Below are 24,120 nucleotides of genomic sequence, written 5' to 3'. Positions count from 1 at the left end.
CAATGAGCTAGATGATAAGATGATTCATCAATTCCATGCAAATAATTTTTAAGAATGTAGCAAGGAAAACATAAAAGCAGATATCTGGCTATATAAAATTAATATATGTTCACTGCTTCATGACCAAAAAAAGAGAGAAAAACCAATACTTGCTTTTTATACCACTTTATTCCAACCTGAGCACCTCAATATAAAACTAAACACTGGTGAACTGTTTTCCTTACTAATTCTGAATTACTGTAAATGTACAAGTTCTGCTAGCAGTTCAACACTTAAATAGATTAAATCATCTCTGACACATGGTAGATTTCATATAATGAAAATACCTAAAATAATTAGTGCAAGTTACTGAACTGATCAAAATAAAATGAACTTTGGAAAACTAGGCTGCAAGATTGTTACTAACATATTGCAATACTTCTGTTACAAATTACAGGTACATTGTTTATTATGGTTCTAGCCATGTAGGAACAACTGATGCCCCTTCCTTTCAAAGGAGGAGAAAACAAAATAATTAGCTGTTTTAGTAACTGTACATTTTGTATACTTTTAAGCAACACTTAAATATTACAGAAAAGTAATAAACATATGGAGACTACAATGCAGTACCCTATATACAGTACAGCTGAAGATTGAATTTAAAATAATCAAGTTTGAATGTACATAATTGTTAGTGCACTGACTATATTATGTCCAAAGGGAACAAAAGCCCCTTCCCTGCCCCCCAACAAAACCTATGTAATGGCCAGCAGTGATTAAAAAGAAATCACAGACACCTGGGTTTGTTTCATTTTTGTTGAAGAGTTCACGTTTGATGGAAACACCATCCATTAAGATGCATTTATCAGTTAGTTTTCATATTCTGAAAACAAGATGGTGTTACATTTGACTTTCTTATCCCATTAAAAAAATACCAGAAGTGGCTATAATTTAGATGCTATTAATGTCCGTTTCCCCCCTGGAGATGTGGGGACTGTTTTCTTGTAGTTAATTTATTAAAATGTGGAATGTATACTTTAAATACAGATACCAGGGGAAATTACCATTTATTTGCCTGAATACTGAGAACTAAGCATAATCTTTAGAATCTCCTTTTAAAAAAAGAACATTTTGAAGAGTCCAAATTAATAAGTTCCAGATCTTTCCCACAGATGACTAATATGTACCAGTTTGGAGAAACTGGCTGGTTAACTGTGGGTCATTTGTCTATATCCCTAGTGATGAGAAACAATTCCTCCTAATCTTCCAATAAAACAAGTACACACATACTTGTAATTCTCATTTTCCCTTTCTATTGCTGAAACATTAGTCAGAGGGACACATGCATGTTATTAAAAATTAAGTTCAAAACACTTAAAATAATTCTGTATTAGAAACTTGACTCTTATCATAAGTCTCTTCTTTTTGGAAGTCACACTGGGCTGGTTAAATGCTCCAATTCCACTGTTATAACATTTAGGAAGCAGAAGAATATTCCAGCTAGTTCAAACTGGAGGTTTAGTTACTACAACACTGACTCCTAGTTGGCTGTGTGGGTTCAGTAAGGTCTACTCCTCTTCCTCTGCAAGAATTTCCTCCTGGATTCTGTGGTTCATTCTTTGGCAACTTTTTAGCTGAGAGATAAATTACCAAGACAAAGACAATTAGAATATTTATATTAAAATTACTTTTGTCTGCTTATTTATAAGCTTTCTTTCCCGTTAGGGTACCCCCCAAAGTATCACATAACCTATGTTCATTCCTTTCAAATGTTTATTGAATATCTATTAAATGTCAAAAAATTGGGTACTGTCCTAAGGCTGTTTAATTTCTGGGGAAGTTCTATTCAGGGAGGGATAGATGGGGACCAGTTGTAGACACACAAAACTAAAAATTGACTAGAGCTATAATAATTCTTTACATAGATTCCCTTAATACCAGAAAAGTTGTATTTTATTTCATAATCACTAATACTTCTATTATTTAAAGAAAATCTAAGTGAATAAACATGATGGCCAGCCAATAAGTTTATCAGGAAGTTCAGCTCCTATTAATATTCTCTCTGGATTGCCACAAACGCTTTTTGGAACAAGTCAGGATACAAACAAATATGATTAGTACCAGCACCCCAACAAAACTTGTCCTCTACTGTGCTGCCTGATTATCACTCAGAATTATGAACAATCACATCTATTTCCTTCCTGGCTTCTACAACCTTCACCCTTCAAATATCCACAGTTCTTCTCCTATGGGTTGATAAAGAACCCTATCTTGATTCACCAGTAGCTATGCCTAATATAAATGTACTTGCTTCTTGATGTGCTAGACTAATTTTTTGAGGGTGGGGGGAGGTAGTAATATTAAATATGTATATGAATACTGATTTTAAGGGTAACTGGACACAATGGTCTCTATCAATCAACCTTGGGGATGGACTACTACTTTACCATAGCCCTTACTCAGGGTTACTCAGAAGTTGAATGTGCTCTCCTTCAAAGTTTGAATGCCTAATTGCATTGAGAATCATTTATCCCTTATTTGTTCTACATATTCCACATCAGCATTAATTAGTTTTAGAATCCTAGATGCTGAGCTGGGCAATGGGTCTGGGAGCCAGGAGCATTTGAATTTGGGAAAAAAGTCTTCATTTGGGCCACTTCTATAGTAACGGCTCTAAAGATGGCAGAATGAATGGTAATACAATAGTAAGTTTCCAGTCAGATGTATTCAAAAGCAAAGCCCTCTATGTGCTGAACTCTGGCACCCTGGGGGAGAGAACCAGCTACCATTATAAACTGTATTATAATTAATACCAAGTCAGGTTCTGGATTGAGCCATCATTTCTCCCTTTAGCAAACTTCTCCAAAGGCTTTCTGTAATTAGATCTGAGTGAGATTTTGAAATAATCACCATGTCATTACTAAATTTAAATCATGAAGAAAATGGAAAGGCCACAATTCTACTTACACTTGGGATTTCTTTCAAGGAAAAAAATTGTAATTTCAGGAAAAAAAAAAAAAAAAAAACGACCAAAAAAACTCAAATATATAGGCTATTTTCTTTCTTTTTTCTGGTGGCTGGCCAGTATGGGGATCCTAACCCTTGACCTCAGTGTTATCAGCACCACATGTAGGCTATTTCTTGACTGAAAAATTACCTTATTAGCACATCTGAATAAAAGATACAAATTAAAGCCCATCTGGTACAGTCTTAAACCATAAGAAACGTTTAAATTTCACTCTGATTTGGGGAACCTATTGTCTCCTGTTCCTAACTTTTCAGATGTGGTTCTGGTTATAGTCTGTCCAATTAAAAAAAAAAAAAAAGCATATTGTCCCACAATCCTTCATAACTGTGCCAGTATTTCCCTAGCAAACTGCAAGCCTGAGATTTTCAGGAAAATATTGTACACAACAAATAGGCAACTGTTTTCCATTTCAAATGAGCCACCAGTAAACTGTTACCTAGTGAAAAATAATGTAAGAGTACACACAGCTTTTACTAGATTTTCATTAGCCTCTGATTCAGCTATTGTTAATTTGTAGGAGTTCAATTTTAGAGTATTTCTTCTTTGGGTTTAGGATTGTGACATCCCAGTTAAGAACCACTGCTATATAATAAAAGATGTTATGGGATGATTAGAGTGCTGGGCACATGAAAACTGTGAAGGCAGGAAACTGTGATAGCTACCAAGTAGACCCTTCAGGTAGAACCTATACCGTAAAATTACTGGAAAGAGGTTAGGGCCAAGAGAAATATCTCTATGTTTGTTACAGAAAAAAGGAGGCTTATTACTACTCCAATTACAGTGTTTACATTAAAATAATTTGTCAATCTGTATACTTATGTATCATATACTTTTATGAATTATATTTATCAATAATCTGATTCAAAAATAACTCTTGAAGAACAAAAATTGTGCTCTGTTCAGGACAAAGATCAAGTCATTGATTAGTGAGAAAGAAATCTCATTATGCCTACATGTTGCATTAAAAAAATATTGGTATGTGTTTAAACCTAACAGAAAAACATGAGGGGCTAGCTGGTTAGCTCAGTTGGTTAGAGTGCAGTGTTACAATACCAAGGTCAAGGGTCTGGATCCCTGTACAGGCCAGCCACCCAAACGAAAACAAACAAAAAACCACACGTATTTATTCAAATTTCTCAGTGACACCTCTGGAGGAAAATCTATCTGCTTGAACTATCAGGTCAAATTCCGGCCTTAACTCACTGGGAAGAAACCTTAACTTACAGTATTACAATCTAATAGGAAACAATCTTTCAAATTTTACAATATTACTAAAAAAGTATCACTTGGTGGAAGGGACCTAGAAAAGTATATAATCATTAAAGAAAAAGGAAAAAAAAATCCATGAAATTTTTTAAAAAAAGAGTCAAACATATTCCACACTTGTTTTACCAATGTTTATCATTTGAATAAAGATATTAATCTTACCTATTGCCATGAATATTTCATTTACATTCATTGATGTTTTAGCTGATGTCTCCATGAATAATAAACTATTGTCATCTGCATAGGACTGTGCTTCCTGTTTATAGAACAAAAAAATGAGATATATCCCTTGGACATATAATATACCTGCTTTATTTCTGTAATAGAAAATACGAGGTTTCCTTCTTACCACTCCAACTTGATTACCTATAGTCAATAACTGTGTAATAAACTATAACAAGCTAAGAGCACTGTGTAGAATACTTTTACAGATTTACAATAGGATTATTTTCTTTTTTGCCTTAACTTCTTGCACTCTCCTATCCTGATTAATTTGGTCTTACATTAAATCTGCTTTCAAATAATGGGTTGGGAGATGGTTCTCTGATTTTAAATATAAAACACTCTGATCTCAATGGCAATTTATACTTATGCCTATCATATGCAATGAAGACAAAGGGAAACGAAATATCTAACACTGGCTTCAACTACTAAATGACACATTCATACTTAAGTTTGAATGACTTCTATAGCAACACTATAATTTTGAATATGTGATGAATCGTTTCTTTGAAAATTACATTATTGCCCTACATTTCTGTCACGCTTTTACACTTTACATATATTACTGCCTTTGATCTTCACAGCTGTTGAGGAGCGACCAATTATCTTTCCTATTTGACAAAGAAACAACTGAAGTTCCCTTGAACTGTTATGTTATGGGGCCACTTTTGACTTAATTTAAGTGCTCTCTCTACCACTCTATGCTGGGGTTAGGTAACTATCTTGGAAAGAGTAACAGATGATACTACATTTCACATGGTTGTCACAAGAATTAAATGAAACTACATGTGTATCATGCTCAGCTAATATGTAATGGTGCAAGAAATATTAGTTTCCTTTATCTCAGTGCATGTATTCCATCTACTGCCTACTGTCAAAAAAGAAATTTATTCTATCACTGATATTATATATAAATGGTCACAACCCAACTTCAAAAGTTAAAGAGCAAGAGAATAGGGGCAGTTTTAAAAGGTCTAAGAGTATTTCCTATGTTTTAAAATGATTGCACTTACTCTATTTTGCAGTAGGGAACATTATGAATTAGCTATCACAGATAACACATATAGATACAAACTGGATTTTTCGAGCCTTTATTTTTGAATGCCCTTTCAAGACAACGCATGAGTATGTGCATATGTATGTATGTGGGTACACATTTAAGTGTTCATATATACTGACAGATGAGTAGAAAAAGGTTAGGAAGGACACTAGTTAAGGTACGTGTGGGTGTGGAGCGATTAGGGTAGAGGGAAATCACTTTTTCCTTTATATATTTCTACACTGTGAATAATTCTTTTGTAACTGTTTAGGTCTACAAAACTTCCGAATGAATTTATACATTACAGTAATATATATTTTAAAATTGAGGTTTAACAGGAGAAACATTTTATTACACGTAGTATTTCACGTTTTAAAAAATATTTTCTATTGTTGTATGGTTTTAAAATTACAACTAATTCAAATGTAAATACAAAAGAAAAATGTGCAAAAAATATGTACCTTCAAGTGAAAGTTAAATTCAACATACCTGGAAATCTACAGCCCTTTTATTTGCTAGGTCAGCCTTGTTTCCTGATAAAGCTATTACAATGTTAGGACTTGCTTGCCTCTGAAGTTCTTTAACCCAGTTTTTTGCTCTTGCAAAGGACTCCTGTTAAACAAAGAAACAGCTATTTGGCACAGGCTCAAAAAATGTTTAGGAAGCATCTTTGTGAGATAAGACTTTAAAAGAAAGTCCAATGTGACTGTGAGAAAGAATCTCTTAGAACTACTATACTTGTTGAAGTACTTACATCTTATTTTTTTAAAATCAGATTTTCTAACTCTCAAAAACTCTGGCATAAAGGTCATGACTGACTATCAACAAAAAGATTTTAAAAATCTAAGCGAAATTCTAAATACCAAAAATATATATTCAAACTAGGTCCATTATAGAATGCACTTGTACTTACCTCATTTGTGATATCATATACAACAATGGCTGCTTGTGCTCCTCTGTAGTACATTGGTGCTAGGCTATGGTATCGTTCTTGACCAGCTGTATCCCATATTTCAAACTTTACCGTTGTGTCATCAAGACACACAGTTTGGGTTAGAAAAGCAGCTGAAAGAAAATGTCTGCAATAAGTTCATTTTTTCCCAGATGTTTTCATAATAGAGAAAACACCTGGAAACATGACATATTGTATACCCACAGTCAACAGTGGCTTTAAATACTTGCAAAATCTGTTTCAAAGCTAGATGCATAGATACTTACATATAAGATCCTTGCAGTAAAATCACAGATTGAAGTTTTTTTCACATTAAAATTTTTTTTGTTATAATAGTAAATAAGCTTAAAACTGTCTTTATAAATTGCTTTATAACTTAAGAAATGTATATGATATTCCTGAAAAATGGAAAAAAAAAAAGTCCCAGTATACTTATTAATAGATCTGCAACATAACCAGCGCCACTTTAGACAAGCCCAAGTACAAAATGGTGCCGTCTACCTCCTCCCCTCCCTCCCCACTTCCCTTTACGAGAAGCCTCCTGACTTAAACAGAAACCCCCAAGGACGGCAGTTCTCCACCCCAATCCACATTAGCATAATGACCCTCCCTGATGGTATCAGCCAGCCCTTGGCGCACCATATAAGCTCTACCACCCCCACACCTGGTGCTGTCCCCCATTTTCAGTTCCCCACTTTGGGCACAGCCCAGCAGATTCTTTTCCTTTAATAAAGCTTGAACAGTACCTGGCATCTCCACTTTCTTTCACTTATAACCACCATCTACATTGCCAACACCAAGCCCTGTTCCATTCTCCTGGTTTTTACTGGCATAGTCTGATGATTTAGTCCCAGTCCGTTATCTTTTAAAACATTATGCACTTAAATTTTGGTAATCGTTATTACCTCAACCAAGATTAAATTTGTTAAACATATTCAATAGTCAATCCTACGTCTTTGACTCCTTGCCATAAGAATCTTTTGGATTTATACTTTTTCATCTGTGCTTTTCTCTAATTTTAACATTAAGAAAGTATCAGTATAAAATGATACTTTATTGTTAAAAATTAAAAGACTCCCACATAGCCAATTTCAGCAGCATGCTGACAGCAAGCATACCTTGCAATTCCTCTCCTCCATTAACTTTGCTTACTTGGACCCCTGCTGGTGCCCTATCATTCACTGTAAATTAGTATGTTCCTCCCCTTTCTTTTTACTTTCACCTCAAGGTGTGATAGTCAAACCCTTTAATTGGTATGGACTCGAATTACAAAATTTTTGAAAACTCCAACCTATCATGCAAGAGAATTATGATCCATTTCTCTAAATTGTAGCAGTTTATCTAGTTATGCCAATCTTTCATAAGAGATTATAAATTACAATAATAACAAAAGTGCTGAATAAGCCAAGTCTAATTAGATATATCTTTTATATTAGAGATGACATTTATTTTTCATGTTATTTTTAGGTTACCTGGTTGCTGGCTTTAGTGCCAGCAACTAAAATCTTCTGAATTTTGCAAATATTACAATCGGAAATGTTTTTATTTTGAGCTAGATCCTAGTGAACAGTTCTATAAATTTTCACAAGTAGATAGTCATATTTTATGACTAATAAATATATATTCTAATTCAGTTCAAACTTCTTTTTCCAAACAAAATTAGCAGAAATATCCATTTTCTAAAATCCTGTATTTATGGTAAAGGATACCCAGAAAGCACTACTATACTTTTTCACTGTCATAAAAGGTTCTCCTGTAGAATTAAAAAATATTTTTGAAAATGTAAAATTGCGTTCCTAAGGCAGTACTCCTTTTTCAATAAAAAGGAAAAGAGGAAAAGGGTGAATGACTGGTCCCTTGTGAGGGACTGGTTCCAGGACCCCCTGCACATACCAAAATTTGCAGAACCTCAAGTCCCTTATATAAAATGGCGTAGTATGAGGGGTCTTCAAAAAGTTCACAGAAAGATCCATACTATCTTTTAATTCTATTTTCCACAAACTTTTTGAAGCACCCTAGTATTTGCATATATCCTATGCACATCCTCCCGTATACTTTAAATCATCTCTAGATTACTTGTAATACCTAATCCAATGAAAATACCATGCAAATAGCTGTAATTTTTATTTGTATTTTTTTTTATTGTGATATTGTTACTTTTCATTTTTTTTTTCCTGAATATTTTCAATCCATGGGTGGTTGAATCAATGGACACAGAACCCATGGACACAAAGGGTTGACTGCACAAGCCTTTTCTTAAGTATGGTTTGAAGCAAACTTGGAAAAAAAATTTACAATTTGCATTCAGACATTGTTTTCTCTTTTAAGACATCATATGACCCTAAAGTGCACTCCCGTAAAAACATTCATTTATACTTCCATAAATCAACTCTGGGCTTAGGGAACTTAGTTATGCTGCCATAAAAAAACATGATCTGATTCTCAAATCAGTTAAAGATCTCACAAAAGCCCACCAATTCTTTTTATAAATATATGTAAGAAAATGCCAAATAAAATACAGGAATTCCAAAAAATAAAATAAAGAAATTCCAAAAAATATACTAAAAGAACAACAGCCCAACTAGAGATTCTTTCAGAAATACAAAGCTATTATACAAATATGCTAAAAAAGAAAAATCATTTTTATTTGAATAAGTTACAAAAGGGCACTTGAGTTAAAATCCATTCCTAATAAACACAGGATTCTTCCTTTAAATTTAGAAAGTGTCCCATCCTTAAACCTGAAATCAACAGTATACTTAATGAAGTTCTCAGGTATTCTCTCTAAATCTAGGAATAAAACAAGAATTTCCACTATCACCATAATTAATATCATTCCATATATACTTATTACAATAATTCTAAAAAGCAATTATCAGAAAGAGACATTATTTGAAAGAGGCAAGATTGTCATGAAAATCCAAAGGCATGAGCTAAAATAAAACAGGTAATGAGTTCTCTAATTTGGCTGGAACAGACTTGTCAACAGCCCTACAATAAACTGGCAATAACCAGGGGAAAACATTTTCGAAGGGGAATGAATCCCAATCCTACAAACAAAAATAATCAATTTATTCTTCAATTCCGCTTAGAAACTCTCCTTCATCCCACCCTAGTTAGTATCTCCTACTCTGTGCTCTCAGAGTTCCCTGTGGAATAACATGCTTCACACCTTTTATAATCACTGGTTTATATATTTTTGTCTCTTAGACTGTGAGTTCCTTGAGAAATGACTATTAGCTCTTCTCTATATCCAGCATCTAATATAAATCTTAGTTCATGCAGAAGTTCAAAAATGTCTCCTGAAAGAATGAAGTTCATAAGAGATATGTGAAACATTTAGGAGCTATTTTAGATAACATTTGAATAGAGAGAGACAATACCCAAATGAGAAAAAAAAATAGGTATTTCAAAAGGCCTCTACTCAAGTTATTATATGACTAACACAATTTTAAAAAACCATTAAGATATTTTTAACTTGGTAACACTGTACTATTGTTCATGTGGTACAATAAACAGAGCATACTTTTGAGAGGAGAAAAGATCAATATTAGAGGCCTGGGGGAATGAGTTTTCCAATATATCAAAAACAATGAAAAGTGCTGCAACATCACAAGGACAGAAATATCACTGGAAAGTGATAGCCAAGTACTATAATAAACTCTTGATATAACTAATATACCTCAAGACCTTCAAGACCCCCCAGAGTTCTCAAGTTTTCAAATACTACTACAGTGTTTATTAACTTCCCTATCAAATTCAGTGAAGTATAACCAGCATTTAAGTGACATCTCTTCAAATCCTTAGTGCTCCTAAAAATACATTACTAGTCATTTGTAAAGATATAAAAATAATTCTGCCACTCAAAATATAAACTACGACATCAATACCGTAGCAACATTAACCAATCAGAAACTTACCTCAATCTGCAAAACCACTTTAATTTATCCAAAATGTCTATTTTCTGGCTAAGAACCATCTTAGACCTCTTCTTTTTCTCTTCACTTCCATCACCAGCACTAGCAGTTGGTTTTCTTTTCGGGACCATATTTCATAAAGAAACAGCTTTTATCACTTCGAGAGTTACTGCATACTGACCGACGACAAGCAGAGAAAAACAAAGCTGCGTTGAGATGTGGGTGCTGGCCTGTCTGACAGGCTCCCTCTTTGAGCTACTTGGTCAGCTCCTATTTGCAAGCCTGGCAGCAAGCAAGTAACATTTCAGCCTCAGCAAAACTACAAACTACTTTTTCATAGACCCTGGGGTCAGTTGAGAATAGCTGAAACTGTAAATGTTAAATCTGCAAATACCAAACTCCTATAATATGTAAGATGCTAATAAATAAGAAGCAAGGAGGAGACATTGCAATATACTGGGCAAGGGAAAAAATATCCAAATCAATGGCATTAGACCAAAGATTAACAATTAAAAAAAGTTAAACCCCTCCTACAACAAAATTGATTCTAAATGAATTAAACAGAGGATGGAAAAATGGAAAAACCGAGAAACCAATACACTAGTACAACCTCCAACTTATTCACCAAATCGAATAGGAAAGAATTACCAGAACTGACTAAAAATTCTATGTTTGCAAAACTTATGTTTGCACATCCAATCCAGAGTAAACACACTGAAAAAAATATTCTACAGTGGATTAATATTTTAAAACATATAAGACTCATATAAATCTTTTTTTAGTTTTAAGGAAAAACTTTAAAAGCCTCAAGAATAAATGTGTAAATACCATTGTCAAAAGGACTGTAACAACATCAAAAAAGTAGTCAACATCTTTAGTAATCAACAAAATCATCCACACGGCAAAAATAATTTTTATCTTCTAAGTTAGCAAAATATAAAAAGAGCAGATGGCAAAAACCCATGCAGTTGATGATACTGTACAACTCTACTGGAAAGAATTTTGTCAACATGTAGCAAAAATGCTGATACTTATTAACCTAATAATCTCATGGAATCTCTAAAAGATGGTATGGGGGCAGAAGAGTAGGGAGAACAAATCTTTATGCTTAAAGAATTTAAAAATATTTAACAATTAAAAACAACCTGAATGTATAAATGATTTAGTGGCTTGCTAAGTATTAAGCAGCAACTAAATTAAAACTGGTTATAAAATGACCTATTTAATTAACAAAAAGTTAAAAAAAAAAAAAATTCACACACAGGCACATATTTATTCCTGGTAAGAACAGGGTACATGTATATAAAAACATGAATAGAAAAGCATAGAAGATAATAAACTAAAATAATAATTGCAATATCCTTGCAATATCCCCAAAGAGGGATCATGACTATTTGTCCTCTTTTCTATAAAAGAGAATGTAAAATAGAAGGCAAGAATATAGTGACTAGAGAGGGGAAGGGCCTTATTCAAGAGCTCAGAAGCAGACGAGGGGTAGTGATCACAAAACCCAAATCAGAGATTGTTTGAAAAGTGGTGTATAGGCGCTGGCTGGTTACCTCAGTTGGTTAGAGCTTGGTGTTATTAACACCAAAGTCAAGGATTTGGGGGTTTGGATCCCTATATGGGCCAGCTACCAAAACACAAAAAAAGAGCACCAGACAGTGGTATGTAGGGGCAGCAAAGGTTTTTAGAGCCAAATAATTCAATGAATAAGTTAAATGGATCTGTATGTCAGGCACTGAAACAAGTAGCATCAAGAACTAGGTACCAAAGTTATTGGTGAAGGTTTGCTGGGAAAATGAGTATTAGCAGCAATAATCTAATGTAACAGATTTTCATAGCAGACAGATGAACACTGACTTCAGATGATAAAATTATAGTTCACAGAGAATATATGGTCTAGAGCCAACAACAGGCAAAATAAAAACTGAGGACATTTTTATTCCCCATAAAATTGTATGTGTTCATAGGGAAGCACCTAGTACATGATGGCAGGAAAGACAATCATGTAAGATGATCAGGGAACCTGAGTTAATTTCAATTAATGCAATGAGGAAGAGAAAAAGGGATAAAAATAGAACAGGGCAGAGTAAAGCATACATTCAACTGTGATTAAACCCAAACAGAAAATACTCCAAAAGCCTAGAAATAAGGGAAAAAATTAATACATAGGTAACATATACAGGATAGCAATCTTCCCAGAAGTAAATCTACCTAAAAAGGTGATCTATAGATACTAATTATATAGAATTTATTCTTAAAAATCAATGAGCATGTGATAAGGGACTGGTATCTAGAATATATAAAGAACTCCTGTAACTCAGCAAATGGATAAAAAGACTTGAATAGATACTTCTCTAAAGAAGATATACAAATGGCCAACAAGCACATGAAAAGATGTTCAATATAACTAATTATTAGGGAAATGCAAATCAAAACCACGAGTTATCACTTCCCTGCCATTAGAATGGCTACTATCAAAATAAGACAAAATAACAAGTGTTGGTGAGGACGTGGAGAAACTGGAACTGCTGTGCAGCCTCTGTGGAAAACAGTATGGAGATTCCTCAAAAATATTAAAAGACAATTACAATATGACCCAGCAAATTCTTCTTCTGGTATACCCAAAAAAAGTGAAAGCAGGGACTCGAACAGTATTTCTGCTACAATGTTCATAGCAGCATTGTTCACAATAGCTAAAAGATGGAAGCAACCCAAGTGTCCAGCGATGGATAAACGAACAAACAAAATGCAGTATACTGGTTTACATATAATGGAATTACTCAGCCTTAAATAGGAAGGGCATTCTAAAACATGAATGAACCTTGAGGACATTATGCCAGATGGAATAAGTCAGTCACAAAAGGACAAATACTGTATGATTCCACTTATAAGGGGTACCTAGAATAGTCAAATTCAGAAACAGAAAGTAGAATGGTGGTTACCAGAGTCTTGGGGGCAGGAGGTAGTTATTGTTTAATGAGTACAGAATTTCAGTTGAGGGAGAAAAAAAGTTCTGGGTGGTTAACAATAAAGTGAAAGTACTTATTATCACTGAACTGTACACTTTAAAATGGTGAAATCTGTGTTGTCTACTTTACCTCAATCTAAAAGAAAACCAGTGAGCAACATCTAAAGATAATAGTTGACAAATGAATTACAATCTTGGAAAATATTAATGATACATAGGAAAGAGTGCATGAATTCAAGAAAAATGAGGTAAAGAATAAGAATTAACTAGTGTTTATCCATAATTGTCTAGGATAAAAGATATTACTTTAAAAAGACTAATTCATGTAATTTTTTTCAGAAATAATCCAGGAGTAAGGGAAGTCAATGCTTTTTACTGTCACAGTTTGACAGCTACCCTTAAAGGACACCCAACTCTAAGGGAATCCACTAACAAGAACATAAGCTAATCACATGTAACCAGCTGAACATTATTATTACTAGGTATTTCTGATAGCACTGATGTACACTGTTTTAAAGTAGTCTTAGGAATTTGGTTAGTATTAAGTTAGTGCCACAAACCTGATCACTCTAGAATAAACTGATAAAACCAGTATTTGAACCTTCAGAACCAGGAGTCTGTGGTTACCTCGCCAAGGGGGCACAATTCCTAATAAAATGTTTGCTTAGATTGGATTTATATAACAGGAATGTACCAAAAACCGAATTGGGAAGCAAGATGAAGGTATACATTACATAAAGGAAAGGTGAAGAAAGGAGAGAAGGGGGAGAGGTTGTTACAAATTATTAACTAGTATCAGACAAAGGCTCCCAAACAAATATCAACAGAGTTAATGAAGTTAATATAGCTTTAAGGGATATATATAAAAATGTCTATGAAAGGCACTTTATCTATACACAATAGGTACTTTACTTCCCCCTTCTTCTTAGTGATACTCCTTTCTCCTGGTTCAAGAACCTAGCACATAATGCTTCCTAGCCTTCAAGAGAATGTTCCAGACCTTTAAAACATTGGCCTTGAAAGTAATTCTTTCCGATATCAATAAGCCTATATACCAAGTGAGTTTAAAAGTTCTAATATGTGAGAATCCTATAACACAGGAATGAAAAAGAAGGTTAAAGGAAGAAGAGATAGGGAAGAACTTAAGCCCCAGATTAACAGTTACAGGAAACTCATAATCTCAGAACTTAATTTCTCTGCTAAATAACGTCCAAGAAGAAATTGTGAGTGCCATTAAGGGAGAAAAAATTGATGAAAAGACTAGAATACTTGTGATCCCATAGTAATTAGATAAAATTCTGTTTGGTTCAATAACCAACTCTAGAAATCGATCTTAAAGAAATAAGGCCGGGGGAACAAATTCCAAGAATATATCCACTTTTACATAATCACCTAAAATAGAAAAAAAAAATTTAAACACTGTTGCTATTATTTCTAACAATAAGAGAATGGTTAAAAAAATAATAAAAAGGTGAAATTACCAGCTACTAAGATAAATATAGTACAGAAATACTGAGACATATTACCATTAATAAAATGAAATTGAAGACAATAATATAACTATTATAAGTGAATCTATATAAAAATGAGGTTATGAACAGTACACAGAAAAAACAAACACAGTGGGCTTTAAAAATATGTAATATGCACTGCTGATTGGAGGGTAATTTGGAAAAACTGATCAGAATTACAAATGTATATAACCTTTGACACAGCAATCCACTTCTAGGAATTTATACTATAGACATAATGAGAATATGTGAGATGACTATGCACTGTTATTCACTGCAGCACTGCAATAGCTAGATATAAAACAATGTGCACATCTAAAACTAGAGGACAGAGTAAATATATATTAATATGATCCATACAATGGCATACTGTTACATCTTCCCAAAATGAGGAAGCTCTGTTGATATGGACAGATCTTATGACAACAAGACTTCCCATATCACATTCTTACAATGATGTTGACATTCCTCCCTTGAATCTGTGTAAGTCTGAGAGTAGAGCAGAACTGATGCTATCTGTGTGACTTCTGGGGCTAGGTCATAAAAGGCAATCCAGCTTACACCTGGTACTATCGGGCCACTCACTCTTGAACCCAGTCATCATGCAGAAAAAACCCAGGCCAGGTGGCAAGGCCACATGTTGGTAAACTAGCTGACAGTTCCAGCTGAGGTCCCAACCAACAGCCAGCATAAACCACCAGATATGTTGAAATGATTCCAGTCTCAGCACTGCAAAAGCACCAAGAGAACAGAGTGAGAACTGTCTACCAAGCCACTCACCAGAACCATGAGAAGATAAAATGATTTTAAGTCTCTAAGTTTTGGGGTCATTTGTTTCTCAGCGATAGATAATTGAACAGTATTAAAGTAAAAAATATAAGGGCTGGCTGGTTAGCTCAGCTGCTTAGAGTGCTGCCTTAAAAGACTAAGGTCACAGGTTTGGATCACTGTCCTGGCCAGCTGCCAAAAAAAAAAAAAAAAGGAAAAAATATGAAGTATATTACAGTAGGTCTGGTGTGTTAAAAAAAGATTATTTATTTTTAAACAATTCATTATACATATTTGTGGGGTACAGAGTTGACTATCAATACTTGTGTACTTTGTATGATGATCAAATCAGGATAATCAGCATATGATATGCTTAAAATTTTAAAAACCAGGGAACAAAAGAATACACAGATTTGGGTATAACAGTAACTCTGCAAGGATACAACAAAGTGACAACATTATCTGGGGAAAATAATCGGGCTGGCCAGTTAGCTCAGTTGGTTAGACCATGGTGTTTTAACACCAAAGTCAAGGGTTTAGCTCCCTGTGTCGGCCAGCTGCCAAAAAATAAAAATAAAAATAAAGAACTGAGTGGGCTAAAAGATGGGAAGGAGAATTTTCACTATAAACCTTTTCCATTTTGACTTGAACAAATTAATGAAATAATTAAAATATACAGTGTGATATATGGATGACATAAAAATAAAAACAGGCTGGCTGGTTAGCTCAGCTGGTTACAGCAGTGTTATAACACCAAGGTCAAGAGTTCAGATCCATATACCAGCCAGCTGCTAAAATAAAATAAAAACTGTGGTGGTAGTTCAGGAATATGGTCAATTTAAATTACCTAATATTCTTCTTAATTTTTTCCAAAAACACTCACATTATTTTCCTTGATATATAAAATCAGAGGGCTCATATCTGTTAGATACTAGACATTATATAACAGAATGCTTATCATGTGCACCCTAACTCTTTGAACTGGATTTTCTAGTCTAATAGTTTCTTGCCAAGAAACACACACACACACAATTCCAGAACAGGGGTGGCATTGAAGAAAGATCTGTCTTGAATCCCAGCTGTTACTTAGTTGCAAAGCCTCAGGCAAACTACTGTGAAAGTAGGAAATAATCCTTAGTACTTTACAAATGTTGCAAAACAGAATATTTGAAGTAGGTTTCTGAACAGCATTCATTCTTTCCAAGTGATATACATGTAATATACATGAGGAAGGGTAGAAGCAGGATAAGGAAACAGTCACTTGAGGTTTTTATTGCCTCAGTTTCCTCCTCTATAAAATTAGTATTTGCACATGTAGCCATGGTTAAGATACAGAAGAGACTTGTGAAAATGCTATTTAAGTTCTATGAATCTATCATATGACATATAACCATTTCAAGTATCATGTCTTAAAATTACCCTGTATTTCCTAGAAATAGCATTTTTTAAAAATTTATGAATGCAATAGGAGAAATAAATCTATTCATGAGGTCAACTCAAACAGAACTGACAGCAACTAAGTGGAACATATTCCAGCTCTAGTTGATGCAAAGATAAAAACAGTTTTTTGACTGAGAAAAACTGAAGGTATCTGATAATTACACAGTGTCTAGAGTTACATATCAGATTACCCTCCTCTTTGGAATTCAAAGCATCTGCTATCACTTCAACTGTGGAAACTGAGGCTAAAAAAACCTCAACTAACTCAATGGTTTTTCATTCTGCTTCTACCGTTTCTCACTTACATTAACTTGCAAAGAGGATGAATGCTGTTCAGTAACTTACTTCAAATATTCTGTTTTGCAACATTTGTAAAACACTGAGGATTATTTATTTCCAAAGTCCAACACAGGTAACTTCAATAACACATTCTCAAGAATTCAGTAATTAGGTAATCAAGATGGCCAATGATTTAAAAAACAAAAAACCTCCCCCAAACCTCTGGATTACTCCTATCACTTTTCTTGCTTACATATTCCACATCCCTATTTTCTTCCACAGAGGGGCCTGTTGACAATGCTCTCAATGACTCCAAATGTTATGCTACTATAAATTAACTCAGCACTCTTCATAAGCAATATTATGTATATATAACATCAGATCATTATAGGGAAAGACCTAGAAGGGGAAAACAGTTTTCTGAAATTTCCCATGTTTTTATCAACTCCAAATTCTTCTTTATATTGAAAGCAAATTTTAAAAAAAGCTTCCCACCCCACAGCACCCACCAGTCACTATTCAAAACCAAGTGCCTCTTACTATTTCTACAAAATGGTTAATTATCCAGAAACTTTAAACATTCATAACAAAGAACCAGCAAGCTAGCAAAAATGAACTGAACGCAGCCAGAACAGATCTCACAAAATCCATGCACTAAAGCTTATGTAAATTTACAGACTTCTTCAGAATGTAATGACAATACACTTCATTTTCATGCATATCCTCTTTTGGGGAAATATATAATCAATAAACCACAGGAAGATCTGATGAAGATTTAGGCTTAATTTAAAAAATGGTATGTACTAGCACTTTTACATACTTTTATTTTAATATATATAGTACCAGATTATATTGTAATGTTTATTCTCAATCTGTCTCCCACACTAAACTAAGAGGTCATCTTTGATTCTAATACTTAGTGTAGTGTTAGGAGCTAGGTACCTTTGTTGAGTAAATAAGTTTTAGACAACCTAGTTATATAATAGAATAAAAGCAGCAAATTAGTGAATCAATAGAGGCAGTTGACTAAGTTAGAACTATTTGGCAAAAATCATTCTACCAAACAGCTTAGACTACTTCAACAGCACCAGAGGGTATCAACAAACTAAGTAAGACAGGGCAAACACTGATGCTCATAATGATTCCAAATCTCGGAATAAATTTTAAAAGGAAAAAAAAAAAAGGTTAAACTGTATTGTTTAATGTGGAGAGAGTACACACTTTACAAGAACATCTGCTCTACAGGAACTCTTACTTAGTTCAATACTCTCATTTTACAAATGTATAAACAGGGCTCACACAAGTCCTTACAAAAGGGTGCAAAGATTAACCAAGTCTGACTCCTAATCCACAAGAAAGTTTAAGTATCTACATATAACATTTTAAACTAGGAAATTTGAGAACTGATATTAAGATCATTAAAGACCATCTTTTGAGGTCATAAGCAGTACAAACTGATATATAATATCAAATCTCTAGCAATTTTTCTGAGTAATACAACATCTGAAATCCTGAATATGTACTTTCTAGGAGGAAATAATATTATGCATAAATATTCTTTCACCTGAAATCAAATGACTAATTTCCACAAATTTTAACTCTGTTTCAGGAAGTACAATGAATATTTCAAAAACCATTTTCCTTGTGAATCAAAAATATGCTTGTGGTTTGATCTCTGAGTCTTGTCTTTTCTCAGAAGTACTTTTAATGTGCGGATACAAAAAGATAAAGGCAGATTAAATAATTGCACAGATTACAATGATACAAACAATAACCTTTCTGAAGGCTAATAAGTGAATGGCGATAGTAGAAAACTTTCTACGTATACTGGAAAAACATGAGTTATTCAGATTTAAATTTTCTAGCTGGATTTTATTTCTCTGTTTAGGAAGCAACTTTATCCTCCCTCCCAGCTTTATTAAGGTATAACTGAAAAGTAAAATTTGTATGTATATTTATGGCATACATGTGATGTTTTGATACATGTATACATTGTGAGACTATTAAATCAAGCTAATTAACATATTCATCACCTCACATACCGGTTTTAATGGTGAGAACATTTAAGATCACTTAGCAACTTTTGAGTATGCTATTATTAACTATAGTTACTGGAAGAAATTCTCTTTAATATATGCATATATGCAATATTCTACTTAACTGTGTAATTTCTCCTGAGAAAATGTCCACAAATAACAGTTGATGTAAGTTGTGTCCATTTAATGTAGTACACGTGACTATCCACTATCACTATTTAAATTCTGTATGGCAAATTCATATTAATCCATATGAATTAAAAACTTGGTTGTAAATGCTCATGGTATCTACTTAAATGAATTTGCAAAACTTGATTTTTAGGAGGGCTCAAATTTAGGAAGTAGTTGCTTATAGTTTTTCTATCTTATTTGTTACTCCCATTTTTAATAAGAAATCTTATCTTCCAAGTGAAGAAAGCCAGTGCCTAAATTTCTTTAAAATTTCCAAAACCTTGATCAAATTTTCTAAATCCTAAATCAGATGCATGTACTAGGTATAAGAGTCAACATTCCAAAATAATGCTATGTCATGACAATATAACAAATATATGAACAGTAATAAAAATGACTCAGCAAAAAGTAACAGCGGTGGTAGTGGTAATAGCTAATAGCTAACCTTTAATAAGCATTTTATTCTGTGACAGGCATTGTGATAAGAACTTTATATGCATTATTTCATCTAATCCTTAAAAAAATCTTTCAAGTGAGGTACTGTTAGTTCCACTTCATATAAGAGGAAAACAAATCTGAGTGTGACTTGCCTAAGATCATGCAGCTGGTATGTGCTAGCACAAGAATTTAAAACCAAACAATCTACAGTCTGCTTTCTTAACGCTTTATTCTTGAGAAAGACCTGGTATATTAGTCCGTTTTTGTTGCTTATAACAAAGAACACTGAACTGGGTGATTTATTAAGAAGATCAAATTTATTTCCGAGGCTGAGAAGTCCAAAGTCCATCTGGTGGTGGCGACAGTGACCCAGGGGTCTCACACTGCAAGACTGTGGGAGCAGACAGAGCAGAGAGAACAGAACAGAGAGAGACAGTCTCTCTTCTTTTAAAGCCCTCAGAAACATGTCCCTGACCACCATTTGTAATCTATTCACTACAGCATGGTGCTACCACCCAATCACCTCTTCAAGGTCCCACCTTTCAATTACCATAATAGTATTTCCCACCCTCTTAACAGTCTCAGTGGGGGCTAAGTTTCTAATACATAAAACGTGGGGGACACAATTCAAGTTTCAGGGAGTTTTGAGGGGACATAATTCAATCCACTATACCTGGCCATCGATTATTAAGGTAAAACACTGTGTTAATAACAACTTTGAAATAAACCTTGTTTTTCTTAATTTTAACAATTTTTTTCCCTATTAGAGGTTGTTTTAAAATAAAAACAAGCCATGCTAAGCCGTTAGACAGATGTTAAATGTAGAAGCAGAAGCAGCACTCCATTTAGGGTTAATAATTGCTGATAGCAGCCTTAAAAGAAGGCACTTAATTTCTGTAATTAATTTTGTGTACAATCAGTCCTTGATTACTTGCAGCAATAAAGGAGAGCAACATTGGTACAGATGACTGAAAAAACCAGATAAATCCTAAGTTGAGAAAAAGCAGAATATCCTCGATAGGACAAAGAATGGGGCCATCCTCTCTTAAAGACACTTAGCAGAAGCCTAAAACAAATTAGTAGGAAGGGGTTCCCGTATGAAGAGATACAGATATGTGATGTGAGCAGCACACCATACTTATTCTCAAACCTGAGCAGTCATATGAACAATGCTTTAAAAAATCCTGCAAAAACCACAGTTCAAGAAAAAAGGCTGGCCAGTGGCTCACTTAGGAGAGCATGGTGCTGGTAACACCAAGGTCAAGGGTTTGGATACCCATACTGGCCAGCTGCCAAAAGAAAAAAAAAGAAAAGAAAAGAAAAGCAATTATTCCACTTGTGGGGGAACCAGATTTAGTTTTGGTGTAAGATCAACTACTCAGAACAAATAAAGCAGAGGTTCTCAAACTTTAGCATGCATCAGAATCATCTGGAGGACTTGTTAAAACCTAGATTGCTGGTCCCACCCAGTGTTTTGATTCAATATGAAAATGTGCATTTTAACAAGTTCCCAGATAATGCAGATGACTCTGGAACAGGGGATACTGTGAGAACCACTGCTCTAAACTAAAGCTCAAAAATCACAGCACCATCGAGAGGAACGTTAATTTTTTCATGTATAATCCCATCACCAAAACTTTAGTCTGTAAGGCATTTGTTGATTAGTGCATACAAAATTAAAAATGTGGTATGAAGCATCTCTCCAAAAAGAAAAAAAGAACTGTCTGACTGCAAGCTCTTTGTATATTTTAACGTACACTGAGGATTTACATATTTACAAGTATCACATAAATTCTGGGGGGGGGGGGGTTTGGCAGCTGGCCCATATAGGGATCCCAACCCTTGACCTTGATGTTATCAGCACCACATTCTCCCAAGTGAGCCACAGGCCAGCCTGTTTTTTAAAAAAAATAGATATATTTTTTTGATACGGGGACCACAATAGAAATTTTTAAAAATTTCAAGTATAAAGATGGCCATCCCTACCATTCAACAAGTTGTTTACTGAGGAGCACACCTGCCAGCTACCAAAAAAAGTCTATTTACTAAAGAGCTGCTGAGCCTAGAGATAAGACAGCAAGTAAAAGGAGACAACCAACCCTCTGAGCCTAATGCTCTGTTAGTCCATTTCTGTTGCTTATAACAAAATAAACGGAATTGGATATTTTACAAAGAAAAATAAATTTATTGCTTACAGTTTGTGAGGCTGGGAAGTCCAAAGTTCATCTGGTGATGGTGACAGTGACCCAGGAGTCTCACACTGCAAAATGGTAGAAGCAGACAAAGCAGAGAGAGAAAGACAGACTCTCTTCTCTCTTCTTTTAAAGCCCTCAGAACCATGCCCCTGACCACCATTTTTAATCCACTCACTACGGCATGGTCCTACAATCTAACCATCTCTTCAAGCTCCACCTTTAATTACCATCATAGGATTTCCCACCCTCTTAAGTCACAGTGGGGGTTAAGTTTCTAATACATAAAACCTGGGGGACACAATTCAAGCTTCACTGAGTTTTGGGGAAACATAATTCAATCCACTACATGCTCCTTGTTAACCTCTGGGCTAATTTTAGACAAACAAAAGGAATATAAATGTCATGCATACTTTAACCCCTACAAACAAGCCCACACTCCCAAAATTGCTAAATCCACCACCTAGCCACCTAATCTCATCAAGAGTATGCTATAGGGTCAAGAGGTATAGGGTATAGTGAAGTAACAAGGATTCCTAGATCAAATTATTATCATTTTTAGAAAAAACAAACTACAGAAGAAATATTGATATTCTTGATGAATATAAGGTTCTAGAATCCACAAACTTGGGGCTGACTGGTTAGCTCAGTTGGTTAGAGTGCAGTGTTGTAACACCAATGTTGAGGGTTCAGATCTCCATACTGGCGGGACGGGGGGGGGGGGGGGGCAGAATGCTTACTAGAATCCACAAATTCAAGAGTGCAAACATGATTTCCACCTTAGAATCAATCAAATAGAGGTGAAAGTTTTAAATGAGCTCTTCGGAACAATAACTAATGTTACTAGATATAAACAGTCAAGTAGAAGAAAAGACAACAGTTGAAATTCAAAGTAGTTGGCCAGGTTCATTTCTTAGATAACTTCTCCCACACATCAGCCAAAACAAAAATACATATTACTTACAAATTACGGACCTTTGGGGTATATCATTAAATAGTTCAAAACGTGGAATCCTTAAATGTTTAGGAACTACAATAGTTCCTAAGGGTGAAGAGCTGTTAGCAAACATCATAAAAGGACAGTGTTCACATGCGTAATCATAATGGTACTGTCATACCTCCCGAAGAAATTAATACGCGGTAAGCATACTGAAGAAGTGTCCAATAACCATTAATAAAGAAATATGGACGCAAATTCTTTTTAGAGTTGTTTTTAAACAGCCAGACTTACACCAAGGTCAAGGGTTCTGATCCCTGTACTGGCCAGCCACCAAAAACAAACAAACAAAAAAAACAGACTTGATCTGTACAAGTAGAAAATATTAAGATAGGGCTAGTTGTTTGCTCAGCTGGTTAGATCATAGTGCTGATAACACCAAAGTTCAGGGTTCGATCCCTGTACCTGCCAAACGCCACCCCCCGCCAAAAAAAAGAAAAGAAAAGAAAAAGAAAGCAAGCATTAAGGAATCTTTATACATAGGAACAAAAATCTTTATGAAAAATTCACTAATGAAATGTAGACAATCAAACTGGTATTAAATGGAAATGGAGATTATATGTAGAGAGATACACACAGAGGATATATATATTTATGATGCACTGATACAGGGTTCAATTTTTCTTTTAAACATCCTTCTTGAGAAGTCATCAGGAAAAAAATAAACTTAGAAGATAACTGAATTATACAAAACAAAAATACGAATCTTAGGCTCCTGCAAAGCTTCCCAGGAATTAAGTTCTGTACTACAATACCTCACAGAGTTTTTATTATTTTAATATATACAGTCAGCCCTCTGTATCTGCAGGTCCCACATCCATGGATTCAACTAGCCTTGGATCAGAAGTATTTGGGGAAAAAAATTACATCTGTACTGAACACATAGACTTTTTCCCTTGTCATTATTGCCT

General features: G+C 34.4%; 1 protein-coding gene across 1 annotated transcript in view; it reads right to left on the bottom strand.

The window, feature by feature from the left end:
- Window positions 1–48: 48 nt before the first annotated feature.
- The window catches only part of RAB5A (RAB5A, member RAS oncogene family), a 29,404-nt gene continuing 5,332 nt past the window's right edge, over window positions 49–24,120 (bottom strand). The window contains exons 3-6 of the mRNA XM_063113998.1: window positions 6,448–6,599; window positions 6,024–6,146; window positions 4,436–4,529; window positions 49–1,613 (exon numbers count right to left, since the gene is read on the bottom strand). Coding sequence (XP_062970068.1) covers window positions 1,498–1,613; window positions 4,436–4,529; window positions 6,024–6,146; window positions 6,448–6,599 — 485 coding nt within the window. The 3' untranslated portion in view covers window positions 49–1,497. The remainder of the gene's footprint in view (window positions 1,614–4,435; window positions 4,530–6,023; window positions 6,147–6,447; window positions 6,600–24,120) is intronic.

Source organism: Cynocephalus volans, chromosome 11 (assembly GCF_027409185.1).
Source record: "Cynocephalus volans isolate mCynVol1 chromosome 11, mCynVol1.pri, whole genome shotgun sequence".
Lineage (NCBI taxonomy): Eukaryota > Metazoa > Chordata > Mammalia > Dermoptera > Cynocephalidae > Cynocephalus > Cynocephalus volans.
Note: the sequence above shows the minus strand (reverse complement) of the source record. Positions and strands in the feature narration are given on the sequence as shown.